General features: G+C 45.6%; 1 protein-coding gene across 3 annotated transcripts; it reads right to left on the reverse strand.

The window, feature by feature from the left end:
* Positions 1-679: 679 nt before the first annotated feature.
* METTL14 (methyltransferase 14, N6-adenosine-methyltransferase non-catalytic subunit) lies at positions 680-15,574 on the reverse strand. Of its 3 annotated transcripts, none has more exons than XM_080674727.1 (11): positions 14,898-15,574; positions 11,856-11,944; positions 10,761-10,848; positions 9,563-9,643; positions 9,245-9,332; positions 8,414-8,504; positions 7,162-7,303; positions 6,200-6,292; positions 5,343-5,459; positions 3,841-4,051; positions 680-1,867 (listed from the first exon to the last, which is right to left on the reverse strand). In XM_080674727.1, the coding sequence occupies exons 1-11, from the start codon at positions 14,961-14,963 to the stop codon at positions 1,563-1,565; spliced, it is 1,371 nt and encodes a 456-aa protein (XP_080530853.1). In that variant the 5' UTR covers positions 14,964-15,574; the 3' UTR covers positions 680-1,562. The 3 variants fall into 3 exon arrangements, with proteins under 3 accessions (XP_080530853.1, XP_080530852.1, XP_080530854.1); XM_080674726.1 differs by having other exon boundaries at positions 10,734-10,848; XM_080674728.1 differs by lacking the exon at positions 11,856-11,944 and having other exon boundaries at positions 14,898-15,099.
* Positions 15,575-16,516: the final 942 nt, after the last annotated feature.

Genomic DNA, 16,516 nt, shown 5'->3' on the forward strand with positions numbered 1-16,516 from the left:
CAGCACTAATTAGAATGAGTCCCAACCAGGCCATCATTTTGTCGAGTCAATACGACTGTATTAAACAAATCAGTAAAATCTGGAACTATATACTTCAAAGACCACATGTTATTAAATCCAAGAGGAGAACATTAAGGGTCTTAAAGTAAGCTGATATAACTAATCAGAAAGCAGTCGTTCAGCAACTGTGATGGGGAGGAAGTGCTTCACCAGCATGAAAGGAGACGAGGGCGGCAGTCATGCGCTCACCCAGCCCTGCCCACTCTCCGCTAACACGCACCTCTGCAAGGCAGGGGTGTCCCTTCCCACGTGTGTGGGCTCGGGGCGAGGAGGAGGCTCTTCTACTCACATCCGAGCAGCTCGCTGCTGTCCATTCAACTGTGGACATGACCGACTGCCACACTGCCTCCACGTGATCCCCGTCCTGACACCTCTCCCTCAGTGCCAACCCGGGGACCACTCTGCACCCCCGCTGTCTCCATGGGGCTAAGTGTTTCAGCAGAGTTCGGGTCTGGTATCCTCCCCCCGCCACATGTTCCAGCTGGTGCCACCAGCTCTTCCCTTCCTGTGCTGCACAGCGAGGGGAGGTCAGGAGTCAAGTGCTTGGGGCCTCCTGAGCCCCCACCTTCTGGAAGACGGGCACAGGGAGAGATGCAGCCACTGAAAATAAACATCAGCATCGGAGGTTTCAGCTTTTATTAGAAAAATCCTACACAAAATAAAAGACATTTATCAAGAACAACAGTATTTCATTCATGAAGTTCACTTAAAGCAGAGTCAGGCCCTGGGGACACCCCAAGCGCAGCCAGAGCAGTGCGCTCCTTCCTGTCTCCAAAGGGTTTCAGTTGCTTCCTCCACAAGAAGTTTGCAAGGTGCCATGTCCTTCACAGGGGGGCAGCCTCCTCCCTGGATATCTGAGCGGGCGCCTGGGCCAGGGTCTTGCTGCCTCTTTCTCTCTGGTGCTGGGCAGCTGCGGAGTCCATCGAGCCATCCACCCCGCCAAGCCAGGTCTGTCTGCGCCTGGGAGCCCAGTCCTGCGGTGGCGGCCGAGCTCGCCATGAGGGCTGCAGGCTGTCTGCCTGCAGTTCCCTCTGCGCCTCTGGGAGCTCCTCCACTGGGAGCAAATTTCGTTTTGGGAGGTGATTCTGTTCGAAGTCTTTCAATTTCTTCTGCAGTTGAATTATATCTGAGTCTAAGATTTTTTTAAATAAGAAAAATGTCTATTGTGTCACCAAGAAGCTCACCCTGCCATTGCTTGCTGCGGAGGCTGCAGACAGCGCCCAAGTCGCCTTAATTCACCCCCGTTTCCATTTCCACACGCAGAGGCGGGTCCCCCAGGCCCACGCCTGGGACGGGAAGGCGCTGTGCTGCTCATCCTGGGGGTCCATGACTAGACCAAGGCGGGGAGGCGGCGCCTGCAGAACTAGACAGTGCGCGGTGGCCACAGGGAGTGAGTTGCGCTGCTCAGAGCAGCCCCCACAGAGGCCCCGGCCACAGCGAGGGAGCCCGGGGCTGGAGGGACCACAGCGAGGGAGACAAAGGGCCTGGAGCGACCGGCCTGGTTACCGGGGTGGAAAACCGCCACGGTGTGCACCTCCGCGGCCCCCCCGGAATCCGCCTCGCTCCCCGCGGAAGTTGGACCGGTTCCGCTCGCGTCCGCGGCCCGCAGCAGTTCCTCCTCGCCCCCCACCCCTGGGAGCCCCCCCACCCCGGTCGGACTTGGACTTGGGTGGGGGCGACTTGGGCCGCAGCCTCTCGATCTCTTCGGTGCAGCCCGTCAGGTAGGAGTTGGGGGCGCTGAAGTAGGACGCGTAGGTCTCCGCGTTGTAGTTGCTGTTGGTCAGCGTGGGTCCCACCGTGAGCCAGCCTGGAGGGGAAGGACCATCTCTGCAGCCTTACTCGCCCCAGCGGTCTCGCCCGCACCTTCTTCCCGCCCAGCAAGATCCGCATCGCCTTTGCAAGGAGCGCTCAGCCCCGAGACCCAGCCCTGCCCACGTCCCCTTAGGCGGTGCCTGGAACCCAGCTCCTCACTGCAGCACCTTCAGTCCCCAGAACAGCGCTCAGGAAGAAAGCACCTCCAGACCTCCTTCCCCGCCAGGAATGGCGCCTTCTTCCCAGGAGGGCCCTAGGCCAGCCCCCTCTACTCTTCCTTGCGCACCAGCTCAGCTGTCCCAGAGGTGCCCGCTGGCCCCAGTTTCAGCCTGCCCCCCTCTGCCCCTCACCCCACAGCCTGCCCCCCTCTGCTCCTCACCCCACACCCCACAACTTGCCCCCCTCTGCCCCTCACCCCACACCCAACTTGCCCCCCTCTGCCCCTAACCCCACACCCCACAACTTGCCCCCCTCTGCCCCTCACCCTGCAGCCTGCCCCCCTCTGCCCTCACCCCACAACCTGCCCCCTCTGCCATTCTCTTCAGATAGGCAGCCATGGATACTGAAGCTCCCAACCCCTCCTTCTGAAAGTCCGAGCCTCCAGCAAAGCTCAGCCTGTGGCTTCTCTGCGTTGGACAATTCCAAGTACGGCCTCTCAGGTCTTTTCTAAGGAGGCCTGACCTAACTCTCCAGTCCCAGTTCACGCAGCTTCACTGGAGAAACAGACACCGGACAGGGGCTGTCTCCACCTCGGCGCCCGCTTTCTTTTCCATCCGTCAGCCCCTGACAGCCCCCCTCCACATGCAGTTCAAGGGGACCCCTCCTATGGATGACAGCCACTTCTCTCAGACTCCCCACTCACAGTCCCCCAGGTCCAAGGCACCCGCGGGCCCCCTGTTGGACGGCTGCGCCCAGCACGGCTGCCTCACCGGGGAAGCGCCTGAGTGGAGGCTACAAGGACTGTGCGTGCCCAGTGGGCATCACGCTTTGGGGCTGGGTTCTCAGGGGTGGTTCTCATAGCTGACGCATTTCTGGGAAGAGACTGGGAATCTGCTCTGAGAGCTATGGGGCCCGGGATCCTCCAGTGCAGGGCAGGTGATCTCCACGAATTAGGTTCACAACTGAGACACTAGGTTCACAGTATCCTGCCCCATCACCCTCACGCTTATTTCTCAGGATAGTAGATCCATCATAAAATGCTACAGAATGCAAGGTATTTTACCGGGATCACATTCCACAATGTAGCAGCCATTTTTGTGCAATCCTTTGTTCACCGTGTAAAAAAAATCATTCTTATCTAAGTGTGTAAAGATTTTTTGAAAAGAACAGCAGGGAAAACTGTGCCCTTTCTGGGCATGAGGCCTGTGTGGTCTCATCTGCAGCTGAGCCTGAGTTTCCCTAAGAGCCGAATTGTTTTCTAGTCTTTTTTTTAAATAGTGAATTCACATTGTAGTGTATTAGTAAGGTTTTGAAAAGATGCCACCACCACACACGTAAGGAAACAAGCCAGGTGTTTCAGTCTCTAATAAAGCCATGACCTGGATCGCACAAATGTATGGTGTTTCCTGCAGGACTACCCAGCCATTTATTTATGCGTCTTCATTCAGCAGTCACTGAAGGCCCTGCGTGCTGGGGAGAAGGGAGCGAGCAGACAGCTCTGCCTCCCTGAAACTGCGTGTGAGAGACTGACCCAACGTGTGGCCAATTAATTGAATCTACAATTCAATGATGTAAGTGACGTGAGGAAACAGAAAACAGACGGGGCCACAGTGGCTGAGGAGGGGAGTGGAGGAAGCTGCTGGGTTAGACCGGCTGCAGCAGGAGGACCCGGGTGAGCCTGGCAGACCTGCAGCGCAGCCAGACAAGGCATCCAGCCCGTCAGGCCTCACTGTCCCCAGCCCTGCCAGGTAGTCCCTGACGCCTGCATCCCAGGAGGCAAAGTTCTCTTTTCTTTTCCTGAGGTCCTACCTGGTCGAATTGTACTATCTCTTCCAAACAGGTGAAGGCGTCTTCTACCCAGACAAAAGTGTTCAATGATGTGGAAAATTTCTACGGGCTTTTCTATATTCCCAATCTCAGGCTCTTCCGTGATGATCAAGTCAATGTCGACGTTGGCGTGAATGAAGTCCCCGTCTGTGCTGCGCTTCACAGTCCCTTTGATCCCCATGAGGCAGTGTTCCTAAACAGCAAGGAAAGACCGATCACTTCCTCACCCGGTCACACTGCTCAGCCTCCTACACCCCCACGTCCCATTTCCTGAAAAATGCTCCTTCCTCCGAATCTTTAGGATACGGTTCTATGGGTGACACAGCAAGAAAACCTAAGGGTTCCTGGGTGTGGGGAGACTGCCAGGATAGGGAGACAAGAGTACTGGACTTGGGGCCACCACATTTTAGATCAGAGTCAATGACGATGGAGTCTTTTTCCCTCTAAAACTTAACCATAACCTGTTTTCAACAGGTAGGGAAACATGAAACTTGACCTTTGAACTATAAAATGATGTTATACTGGGCTTACTATGATCCAAGATCAAAACTTTATTATACAGCCATTCAACAGGATACACACAAGATAAAAGCCTTTTAATATGGGGAAGAGGCTTTAAGCCTGGATAGACTTCCAAATACTTGACATAGGCAATGTGCAAATCAAACCCTTTTCTCTGTTGTCTGTTGTTAGACCCTCTCTATTTCATCTGATGGCAGGAGTGTGGGTGGAACAGACTTAGCCTCTCACGTGATTCCACGAACCAACAGTGGATGGGTGGCTGAGGTTCCCTCGAAAGAATGTTCCAGTCCAAGGAAATCTATTCAATAAGAAACACCCTGCCACCAACGGCTCCGATGAGCGCACTACTGGAGGGCAAGCTGACTAAAGACGGCTGCACGGAACACGCACTGGGTACTGCAGCCAGAGAGAAGAAGCAAGCCTGCCATTGGCAGCAACATGGATGGGCCTGGCAAGTATTAAACTAAGTGAAATGACTCAGAGAAAGATAAATGCCATGATATCACTTATATGTGGAATCTAAAGACCAAAATAATCAAAACAAAACAGACACAGAGCAAACTGGTGGTCGCCAGAGGGACAGGGTGGGGGACTGACGAAATAGGGGAAGGGGTTGGGAGCACAACCTTCCAGCTGTAAAATGAGTATGTCACGGGGAAGTGACGAACAACATGGAGACTGCAGTCACTGATACTCGAATAGCCTCACTTGTGATCACTGTGCAATAAAGTAAATCTCGAGTCACCATTTCTACACCTAAATTAATATATTGCAAGCAGCTATGCTGCAAACACTAACTTGGGTGTCTTCCTATAAATGCTCAATGCCATTTGTACAAGTCTAAGAAAAGGACCTTTCCACCAAAGTTAAACAATATGCAGTCATTTGGAAAATAATGAAAATTTTAAAAAAATGATTGTGAGAACATAAAAATAAAGATGACTACATCGTAGAGGCAATACCTTTGTTCTCTGGAAGACAGCCTTTGGATCTAAAGTCTTAGTCTTCCCGGGGTTGTTTTTATTGGTTTTAATCCAACAAATATCTTCACATCTTCTGTAGCCCCACTTGCGTAAACACTAGAAATGAAAATTTAAAAAAATCCTTAGCTAAAAGAAATAAACAATACTTAAAATAACCAACCAGCATTAAAAACTTCCTAGAGGCTTGAAATACCCAATTCCAAGGTGTCACAGTAATTGCTTTAGTGCAGAAGTGGGGAAAAGAATTCTAGTCTTTATTATACAGCCATTCGACAGGATACTCCAATCAAACAGAAGTTCTGAAACACAATTAAATACAAGGTACTTAACATAAACTGAGGTGCTAGAACTTCCTTGTCATTCTCGTTCATTCATTCAAACTACGTCCCAGGCATGGTGCTCTTTCCCCATTCCATCTGACTTCCATTTGGAATTCAGGAGTTAACGGAATTCAGAAAAACACTTTTCAGCTACTCATGAGCAGTAAGTGACACCAGGCAGCTTGTTTTTGACATGTAAGCTAGAGTTTTAAATCTCTAAACCGCTCTCTTCCTGCAGTCGTAATAAACCCCATTTTGATTCACCCCTGGTACTAGTCGAGCAGTCGCCAACTTTTTGGACCCCGCAGACCACCTGTTGGTGACCGCTGTAGTCAACTAAGTAAGGGTAGGTACTGCCTTTCATACATTCTTTCTTGAATATTTTTTCTTTTTAATATTTTATTGCCATTCAAGAAACAAAAGACAAAACACCAGTCTTCAAAAGTCTTAAGCAATGCATCGTATTGCATTATCTCTCGTGAATTTAAAGATCCACTTTAGGAAACACGGGCTTACCACTCTCCCAAGGTCCAGCCCTTCCCCAGAGCCACACCAGAGGAAAATAAACGACCGAGGTGCCGCAATCTCATCGATTTCTAACTTCATAATCTGTAAGAAACCGAAACAATGGGGCCTGAAAGAATTCTGTTTCCCTTTTGTCCCAAGAGCAATCACTGGGTATGTCAGGACTTTCACTGGAGGTGCTCATTTTAATTAGGGACATAATGGGAAACATTCACCCGTAGCCTTCTTGTTCTACGGCGGTTTCCTCCTGTAGAATACCACACGTGCACACGTACAAAGGCACACCGACTCGTGTGGAGAGGCTATAGGAAGCCATAGTTATAGAATTCCATAAGCTGTAGCTTGAGAACAAGCCTTTAACATTTACAGAAAAACTAACTGAGACGAAAACAGGTTAAATTACCTCCAAGTTGGGGGCAAAATTAAAATGAAAAATGACATCTCAGTACTGAGTCTTATTATCTGACTCTCCAGCACAGCACTGCCTCGGACACAGTGGCACTTAAGAAATACCTGTTGTTTTTGTTACTGATAACAAACACATAACCTTTGTAACTAATAGAAATTATCAGTCTGCTTAATTTTCTTTAGGGAAATATAACTTTATCACACTTTATACTGAAATTACTCATCCTCTTTATCCATTACATTGTCAGCTCCTCAAAGAGTAGACACTATACTTGACACATGTATTTATTCTCTGATGTTTACCACATGTAACCAAATGCCAATGAAGAACGAGCTCCAGGTGGTTCGGACCATTTCGCATCCTCCAGCCTCACACCCAAGGACCCTAAGGCTGGGTCTCCTGCGTGAGCAACTGCCGCCTCAAAAGGTCTTGTCATACTTGTTAATGTCCCTCAGGCCTGCGGCCACAACATCTATACTGGTACATCTGTATGTGTGACCCACGCAAGGAGGGATGATATTCACAAGGCGGCGTTTCACCATACATCGTCCCAAGTCCAGCACTTCTCGTTGGCAGTGATGCCGGTCTCTCTGTAATACTCTTCCAGAGGGGGTTCCAGAAGAATCACATCAAATTTGGGGGTGAGCTCTCTGATGTCAAAGGCTTCGATATCTGCTTGTAAGTACCTATGTGAGGAAAGCACAGAAAGTGAGGAGAGACTTTCAAGCACCTTGCAGGCGGTGGTGAGAGGTTTCCCCAGTGTTACTAGACGCCATTCCCAAAGCAGTCGCGAGCGAACCACTGCAGCCCTTGCCTCTCGTCAGTGCGCACGGCGTGTACAGCACCCTTCCTAGGACATGCACGTAAGCACGCCACAAAGCAGTCCGTTCCCCACGTATCTCTCGTTTTCATCCTGAAAATCCACGTTCAGCTGTAAGACCCAGCCCTTTCCAGCACCACCTGAGTCTCTAGGGAAGGCCACACTACTTTTCTCTAACTGTTGAGTTAGTCTGGAAACACCATTTCCCTGTAAATTTAAAATTCCTCCCTCTAAAAACGTTTCTAAATTCTCTGGCTACTTAGTATAATTTATCACTAGCCTTCACGGAAAAGTTATTTCCATAGAGTATGGAAGTATATTTTGCATATAAAATATTTAAATATAAAATACTTTAAATGTAGAGTCTTTTTAAATAGGATGAATACTAAAGTCTGCTAACATTTTCCCCAATACTCAAACTTCTTTCAGGCTGTTCTAATGAATAGGCTTATGTCAGCAAACTAATAAATGTACAAAATGTTCAAAGTAAACTAAGTGTGAAATAAACAGTCTCCAATTTCAAAGGCCTTATACACGTTTTTAAGGAAAGCATTATTCTGTTTTGCAAAGGTTAAAATGAATTACCATATCCCAAAAATGTCCATAGTAGCCTTGAATGCTAAGTTTTTATGAATTTTAATTTCCTTCTTTTTCCCATCTAAATTTTCTTTAATAAGTAACTTTTTGAGAAGAAAAGCTATTTTAAAACATTTTAAGTAAACTCAAGAACACAATAAATGTGAATGATTTTCTAAGAAAAAAATCAAGCAAGTTATCTGAAAAACTGAAAACAAATTAAATGAGAACCTACTGTGTATTCAGCACTGAGTCTCAAAGGAATATATTTTACCATAAAGAAGGAATAATGATGTTAAGCTTATGTGGTGCTGAATAATTGTGAACAGAAAGGCACCAGATGGAAAGCCTGACATCTGAAGCCTGAGCGGGAACAAGAAGGGGCTGGAAACCTGCTTACATGGGCGGAGTGTTCGACTTCGCTATCAGCTCGTCCTTCAGCCGTATGAGCTCCCGCAGCTTGGGGTACTCTTCAAACCTGTCCGCCAGGCCTGAGGGCAGCAAGCACATGTCACACACTCGAAGCTAATGCAGAGCAGAGGTGCTGAGCCTCCCAGGAAAACAGCACACATTTCATCTCTAAGGATCCTCACTCCACAGGCAGATAAAAACCCAGATGTCCAAAGCCAAGTTCAAGTCACCAACCATTCAATGTCTCCTACTTATTAAGTTAAATAATCTGCTGGTAACATCAAGTTTAATCAGTCTCTTCTGGAGAAAGGGGGAAACAACTGCCTTTCTCTCATGTTTTCCCCCTCTTTTGGAGAAAAAAAATATCACCTAAAGAATCTAGTAAAGCCAAAACCGGTTTGGCTCAGTGGATAGAGCGTCGGCCTGCGGACTCAAGGGTCCCAGGTTCGATTCCGGTCAAGGGCATGTACCTTGGTTGCGGGCACATCCCCAGTAGGGGGCGTGCAAGAGGCAGCTGATCGATGTTTCTCTCTCATCGATGTTTCTAACTCTCTATCCCTCCTCTCCCTTCCGCTCTGTAAAAAATCAATAAAATATATTTAAAAAAAAAAAAAAAAAAAAAAAAGAATCTAGTAAAAATGAGTATTCTTTCATTTTTTATAATTAAGTAAAGGAAGAGACAAAATAGTACAGATGAAATGCTGCTGCTGATCTTAAATTAATGGGCTATGCCTTGTAAACAAATCCAGTTAGAATCAGTCCCTAATTAGAAATAATCCACAAGTTAAATAAATTAAACAGTCCAACACATCTGACATACCTACATCCCTGATGAAATTCTGAGGTCTATGTCCAGTGTCTACAAAATGCTGGCAGTAATCATTATGGGGATTTAAACTCTGTGTTCCCTAAAAAAAAAATCAAAATTAAATTAATAGCATGCACTCTGATATACTAATTCTGCACTTTGTTTTTTATTATGACGCCATATAAAGTGTAAGTTGATTGACATGACCTTTATTTTATAACAATGATTCCTTAATATCTAAAAAAATCGTGAAAACAAATAGGTATTTAAAATCTTTGCAGGCACAGAGCTGAAATATGAAGGGTTATAAGGTCTCGATTACTGACTGACCTTGAGGAATGTACTGGAATCTTTGTAAATCTCTTCCTCATACGGCAGGTTCTCCTCCTCCTGCTGCATCTCAGGCTCATCCTGGGAGACGGAGGTTAGTAGACATTAGATGCAGAGAAGGAATAGTCCGTGTATTACTATATCTTGATTAAGACTAGACATACATGTTTTATTTCCCTAGTGATAATAAACTTCTCAAATTATCATTAAAGTGGAACATTAAAATCTTTGCTTTCTTATCATTAGGTATAACTAGTTTATTCTTTTCATAATAAAATAAAAATTTTCATCAATAAAAGTCTGTAACTTGTTTTGATGACCAAGTTGTGTAGAACTATTTAATCTCAAATATAATATGATAAATGTTAGAATTTACCTTAAATCAAAAGAGATAACCACCAATGGGCCAATTTTATTTCTATTACACTGAACCACATGAATCTACCTTTACAGGTCAAAAGTGTCCAAATATTGGGAATTGCATATGGTTTGACCTGAAACAGTCACAAATATTTAAACTACATATTAGCATATATCAAAACACAACAGATAAGAAAGAATTAATATGATTAGGTACTGGTATCATTGAACTACCTAGAGACTGACTGAAACGGTGCATGCTCTTCTCTACTAAATATAGTTGTACAATTAAGTTTAAGAAATGGAGATAGGTTTTTCATTATACTTTCTTTTCAACTAAATATTGCAATTACAAATTTAGAAGTTGGATTTTTTTCTTTGGGCCTAATGGTTCTACAACACTGTTGTCTAGCTCATGGATTTTCAAAATATTTTAATTGTACTGACATATACTGTTAACATTGAGTAACACAAATCACACAAAAAAGTATTGTTGCCTTTAGAAATCTAATCCAAATACCCAAAGTTTCTGATACACTTACTTACTTCCTTACTGTTATTTAAGAATATTATTGCCCAGTGCTTACCAGGCATTATGCTAAGTGCTTTCTGTACATCACCTAGTTTAATCCATACACTCTTGTGTTAAAATGAGGAAAGTGATAAAAGTCTTAATTTAACTGATTATACATATGCTTATACATATATTATACTCATGACAATTATTTTAGACACTGTCATATTCAGCTTTCGGTCAAGTTTGTTTTCCTCAATAAGAATCTATTATCGGAAGAACTTATTTTGTTTTTACCATTAAATTGCCCAAGTCTCCACTTGCCTTATATTCTTCCATTTTGTCCTCATCTGTCTCTCCTTCATCCTGAGACTTACGTTTCGCATTTGGAGCAGAGGTATCATAGGAAGCCCTGAAAATTAAAACTGGGCATCACATACAAGTATGTACAGATGTATAAATGCATCTAGTAGCACGAAATAACATAATAAAAACAGAATGAAGCATGTTTTTCCTGATTAAACAGTATCTATTAACCCAGAATATAAATCACCTAAAAAGTCCCAAAACTTGATTGGTAAGCAACCAAATCCTATATAATAAGAGAAGAATATGCTGATTATCCATTACGCCGTGAGGCGTAGCGACCAACTGGGTAACGATCGGATCACGGATCTGCAGGAGGGTAGGGCAGTGAACTACAAGTGGGCGGAGGAGAGCTACAGAAGGGGGCAGGACAGCAAGCTATGGGGGGGTAGCTACAGGAGGGTGGCAGCGAGCTACTGGCTACAAGCGGGTGGTGGAAAGCTACAGGAGGGGGCAGGGCAGCAAGGAAGCAGGAGGTGGAGAGCTATAGGAGGGGGCAAGGCAGCAAGCTATGAGGGGGGTCCGGGGGAGCTACAGGAGGGCAGGGCAGCAAGTTATGAGGGTGGCAGAGAGCTACTGGCGCACGGATTTGTGCGCAGGGCTGCTAGTGAGAAAATAAGCTGTTACAGGGGTATAAGGCAAAAAGGAACTTCTAAATTAGGTATCATTCTAATCTGCCTCTAGCAAAACTAATGCTCAAATTGATAACTAGAATACTGAAAAATTCTGAAATGCCTTGTGAACTATCAAATGATTACCACTTTTAGGGTAAAGTCAGTTTACTTCTGTAAGAACTTAAAAAATAAATATTTATTTGTGGTATATAAGCTAATCCTTAGTGTAACATTCCATTTCCTACTACATGAGAAGTTACTATAGCCAGAAAAGAAACAGTTCATCATTCGTGAACTAACAATAAAACCAACGGCTCTGAAATCTTTATTTTGGTGCTTTCATAACACACTTCATACCTAGGATCATTTTATTAAAACAATAATCCTTTCACAATATTAAGCTGTCAGTAAAACAACAACAAAAAATTACTTGACAGACCTGCAAGTCTCCCTGGTTTCAGCAATCTCTCTCTGCTCCTCTTTGCTATTTAACACAGCACCAATGCTGTCGGCACTTTCAGCTCCCAACTGAGAAAACAAAAACCAGAAATGAGATCACTAGGCAGTATATCCTTTTAGTCAAATCTGAAATAAAGACACTTCATTTGCCAATCTTTTCTTTTAAAGTAAGTAAAACATGACTTAGTAATAGCTGCAATAGCCAAGAAAGCCACAGCATCCAGTGTGGTCGGCACTATGTTCAACACTTCGAGTCCATCAACTCACACGAGATACCTTATTCATCCCATGCTCTAATACAATGTATTGAGTTTTATTCAAGCCAAGTCTTTAAAGAATTATTATAGGCACAATATTGAACTTTACTAATTCCTTAAAAATTGTAACGCAAAGTCTTGTCGGCAGTTGGGAAAATTTTGCAATACAACACATGTAAACAAACCAAAAGGCTAAGGAGCGTGGGATCAGCTCACAGAAATCTTCAGGAGCCAGACCACGGAGTGCAGAATGCAACCCACAGGCCATGAGGAACCATGTTTTTAGGCACAAGAAGGGCATAAGGAAATGTGTATTAAATAGTCCCTTTAGCCAGGAAGTGGGGAAGGCATACTAACACATCAGAGCCACAGTCCTCAGCATTTATCTTAAATAATCACCACTGTTTAGTCTACCCATGTCTTTCCAGGGATAATGCTTTTCCAAAATATCTGTTCCTGGAATTTTAACTGCTCCATAGATCTTCCAAACTCTATTCTCCTGACTCAGGAGACAAGAGCCACTTCCCACGAAGGAAGCGGGAAAGCTTTCTAACCTTCTCATGGCCCACTCCTCTTTTCATGCCGAGTACGAGTTACTTCCTCGGAGGGGTCCCCATGAACCCTGCATAGAGAATAAGTAGCCCCTCCCACGGTTTTTTTCTACCTCCTTTCCTCATTCAGACCATAGCACTTAATATAACTTTCAATTATTTTGTTTTACTTTTGTTTGCTCCCAAGGTATATTGTTTCACAATCTCTATCACAACTTCTAATTACTTTATTTGTATATTTCAATTATTTTTATCAGTTTACTTTTTCCCCATTGAAAGGTAACCTATAGGGAGGAACACTGTCTGTCCTGTTTGTATCTGTATGCCCAGCAGCAGTATAATGTCTGACTCATAGCACATGTTCAGTAAATGTACGAGGGAACCAGTAAGATTTCCTACTAGAGCCTACGTTAGGAAACAGTACACTGCAGAGAAATGCTTTAAATAAAAATTCTGCTGCCCTAGCTGCTTTGGCTCAGTGGATAGAGCGTCGGCCTGCAGACTGGAGGGTCCCGGGTTCGATTCTGGTCAAGGGCACATGCCCAGGCTGTAGGCTCATCCCCAGTAGGGGGCGTGCAGGAGGCAGCTGATCAATGATCTCTCTCACCATTTATGTTTCTATCTCTCTCTCTCTCCCCCCCTTCTTCTCTGAAATCAATAAAAATATATTTAAATATGTTCTGTCTGTCTCGTTCATACAGAGAAAAGTAGTGAGAAAAGGTGACGGAAGTGAGTGGTAAAGTGGAAGTCTGTCATTGGTTATAGTATTGGATGGACTTCCTGACTTAGGTGGGATGGTTCCCATTCAACTAGAAGGCCAGGAGCACTTGGATGCATTGGAAAAAACACCGAAGGGCTTAAAACTGCAGCTCACCAGCTTTGTGGGTTTGAGCACTTAATTGAAATTCTTTGAGCTTTTTTTTTTCATCTGTAAGATGTGTATCTGTACCATTCAAGATAATGTAGGTAAAGAGCCCAGCTGAGTCTGACACACGGAAGGGACTTGGCAAATGGCAGCCATCAAATTTTCATGCACTCTGTACGTTCTTTGAGGGTAGGAGCTAGCTATAATTCATAGTTAAATGAATTATAATTGTTCTATAATGTATTTAGAATCAAACAGAGTTTGAATTCAAATTAAAGGGTAAGAACTTTACTTGATGGCAACAAGGAACTATTGAAGATAACATGATACAGAAAGTTGGGAAAAAGAAGGCTTAGAAAAAGATACCTGATTTGTTAAGATCATAATGCCACAGGGACAGGGACTGATATGATTCCAAATTCCCACATTTTTAATACTATACCATAAATCTTTTCATCAGATCATAAAAGAGGTTTCAGATTTCCACTAATTAAAACCAAGATTTGCTACTGAAAAAAAATAATAACATTAAGATGCCTCATTAAAGCCTCTCCATCACTCTGACTGATCTGAATGGTAAGATGTAAAGCACAGCCTCTGATTTAAGCATTTTCTGCATGCCTACTCTACTCATCAGCAAGTGTTAACTTACACACAAGAAGCAGTGAAGACAAGATTTAGAGAAACAAACTGGGTTCAACTTCTGGCCCAGCAGTGATTGACCCCTAGGCCAAAATCACTGAACCTCTAGAGCCTCCTTTAAGTGAAGATAATACTTACTACTCACATCAGGGGTGTGCTGTGACACAGAGTATGAATTCACATATTAGCTGTGGGTGACCACGAGGACACTGTACATTGCACAGTGGACTGCAATACACAAAGGGCAGAATCTAAAATGTACACTCAGGCTACTTGCAATATGACCTCCCCCCCCCTCCATTTCTGTAAATCCATTTCACAAGGTAGCCACAATCTCAAGACTTAGGTGCTGACTAGGAGGAAAGGCAACACACATGAAGAGCATGCAAACGGTGAAGAGACATTTTAGGGGACAAGGCACTTTGACATGTGAAGGGCGGTAACGCATTCAAAGACCAGAGCTTCCCGTGCCCAGCACTGAGTGCGGGCTGGCACACTAGGCGGGCATCGCGTAAGGTTGCTGAAAACCAGCCGTGGCGTCCGGTTTAGCATCGCCACACTACCCGGAATGGAAACTCCTCGGGGCACCGCGGGGGCTGAGAACCAGAGGGTAGGCTAGGGCACGGGTCAGGACCGTGGGGCGGACAGAGAGCGGATGGGACGCGGCGGCCGCGCACGCGCATGGCGTCCCCTCCATAGCCGCGGACCTGCTGGGCGAGGAGCTGCCGCCGTAGCTTCTGCCGCTCCCGGATTTCTTGCAGGCGGCTGTCCATGTCCGGACTCTCGTTTTCCGCTACCTCAGGAACTTGGCAGTTAGTGGAGGAATCTCCGCCCAATTTTCCTTCCGAGTACGCGAAACACTAGACCTGCCCGGACCTCCAGGTACCTTTCATCCTTTCTTCAATGGGCATTTCCGGCGCGGCCGGAATTGGTTATCCAGCCAGGAAGTCCCGCCTCCTTCCAGACGCCGAAATCTGACGCCACAGGAAGTGGTCCAATGAGAGCCGCCGTGGTGTGAGCGGGGTCTCGGTGCCCGCCCTCCGAAGCCGTGGCGCGCGAGCCGGTGTGGGCGGCTCTGTCGCTGACCTGTCTCCCAGGACGTCGGACACCCTTGGTGTATTACCCCTGTTTCCAAGGTGTGCACCGGTTTCTTCACTCCCCTTTCCGTTAATTCCCAGTTGCCAGTCTGACGTTTTAAAAATTTGCCAGGTATCAGTTTTTTCCTGAAAGTACAAACTGGAGCCGGGTGGCCAGGTTTGAACCCGGCGCTGTCGTCCTGAGTGGCCTTGGCTAGGTAATCACCTCCGGGGGATGTAAGGTGCCTGCCACGCAGAGCTGTGAGGACAGGAAGCTTGATCGCGCTTGGCGCATGCGCTGTGGCTCTGTTTAGTTGACTTGGAGTCGCATCATTTCTTACTGTTGGCCCCGGCAGTGGGCGGCGCAGCATCCACCTGTGCTCTACACCTGAGCAGCCCCAAGAAGTCCGATGGTTCTTCCCTTCAGGGATGCGGGCGGGTGGTAGCACCACGGCCCAGAGGCCAGGGGACCGCTTGTTGTGCGTGTCTTCGTGGAAATAACCCCTGCATTACCTGGGTCTGGTGGGGCAGGTGGGGGGTGCTCCTTTCTCCACAGGAAGGCAGCTGGTCTTCGGTTATTACCCATATTGTCCACTCCTATTCCAAATTCAAAGTGTCAGGAGTGGACTAAGACATTATGTTGCCTCCCGTAGTCAACGCAAGAAACGTTCAAACCTGTGAAGAATTTTTGTGAGTTTATTTGAGGCAAACTGTCGACAATTGCCGAGAAGCAGAATGTCAACTGTAATGGAAAATACTAAATGGTACATAGGAGTTAAAATGTTCTTTTAAAAATCACTTTATATCTCCATCATGTAATTTGAGTACTGATTTGAACTATTTATCAATGATGGGAATAGGCATTTGTTTGCTCATATATTTAGAGATATTTATTGAGCACTTTATTTTTAAAATTATATATATTTTTATTGATTTCAGAGAAGAAGAGAGAGCTAGAAACATCAATGATGAGAGAGAATCATTGATGAGCTGCCTCCTGCACGCCCTCCACTGGGGATCGAGCCTGCAACCCAGGCGAGAGCAGGGAATCAAACGGTGACCTGATTCATAGGTCGCAGTCAACCACTGAGCCACATCAGCTGAGCTTTATTGAGCATTTTACATGGTAGTCATGGTGATAGACCCTGCCTGGAGTCTGCCAAGTTCATGAAAGATCAAAGATCAAATGAGTCCATTTTCTTTATTAACAGCTAAAGGAGGAAAAGTTTGTATTCCTAACCAAGAGTAGG

This window comes from Plecotus auritus, assembly GCF_963455305.1.
Source record: "Plecotus auritus genome assembly, chromosome: 6".
NCBI classification, from domain to species: Eukaryota; Metazoa; Chordata; class Mammalia; order Chiroptera; family Vespertilionidae; genus Plecotus; species Plecotus auritus.

Bases quoted from the DNA above. Each gene is read 5' to 3' on its own strand.
- METTL14 (XM_080674726.1), bottom strand. From the start codon at position 14,963: ATGGACAGCCGCCTGCAAGAAATCCGGGAGCGGCAGAAGCTACGGCGG. The intron at 4,052-5,342 runs GTATTGCCTCTA...CTTGCTGTTTAG, and splicing joins CTGTCTTCCAGAGAACAAAG to GAACACTGCCTCATGGGGAT. The intron at 1,868-3,840 runs GTAGGACCTCAG...CTTCCCCTCCAG, and splicing joins AGATAGTACAATTCGACCAG to GCTGGCTCACGGTGGGACCC.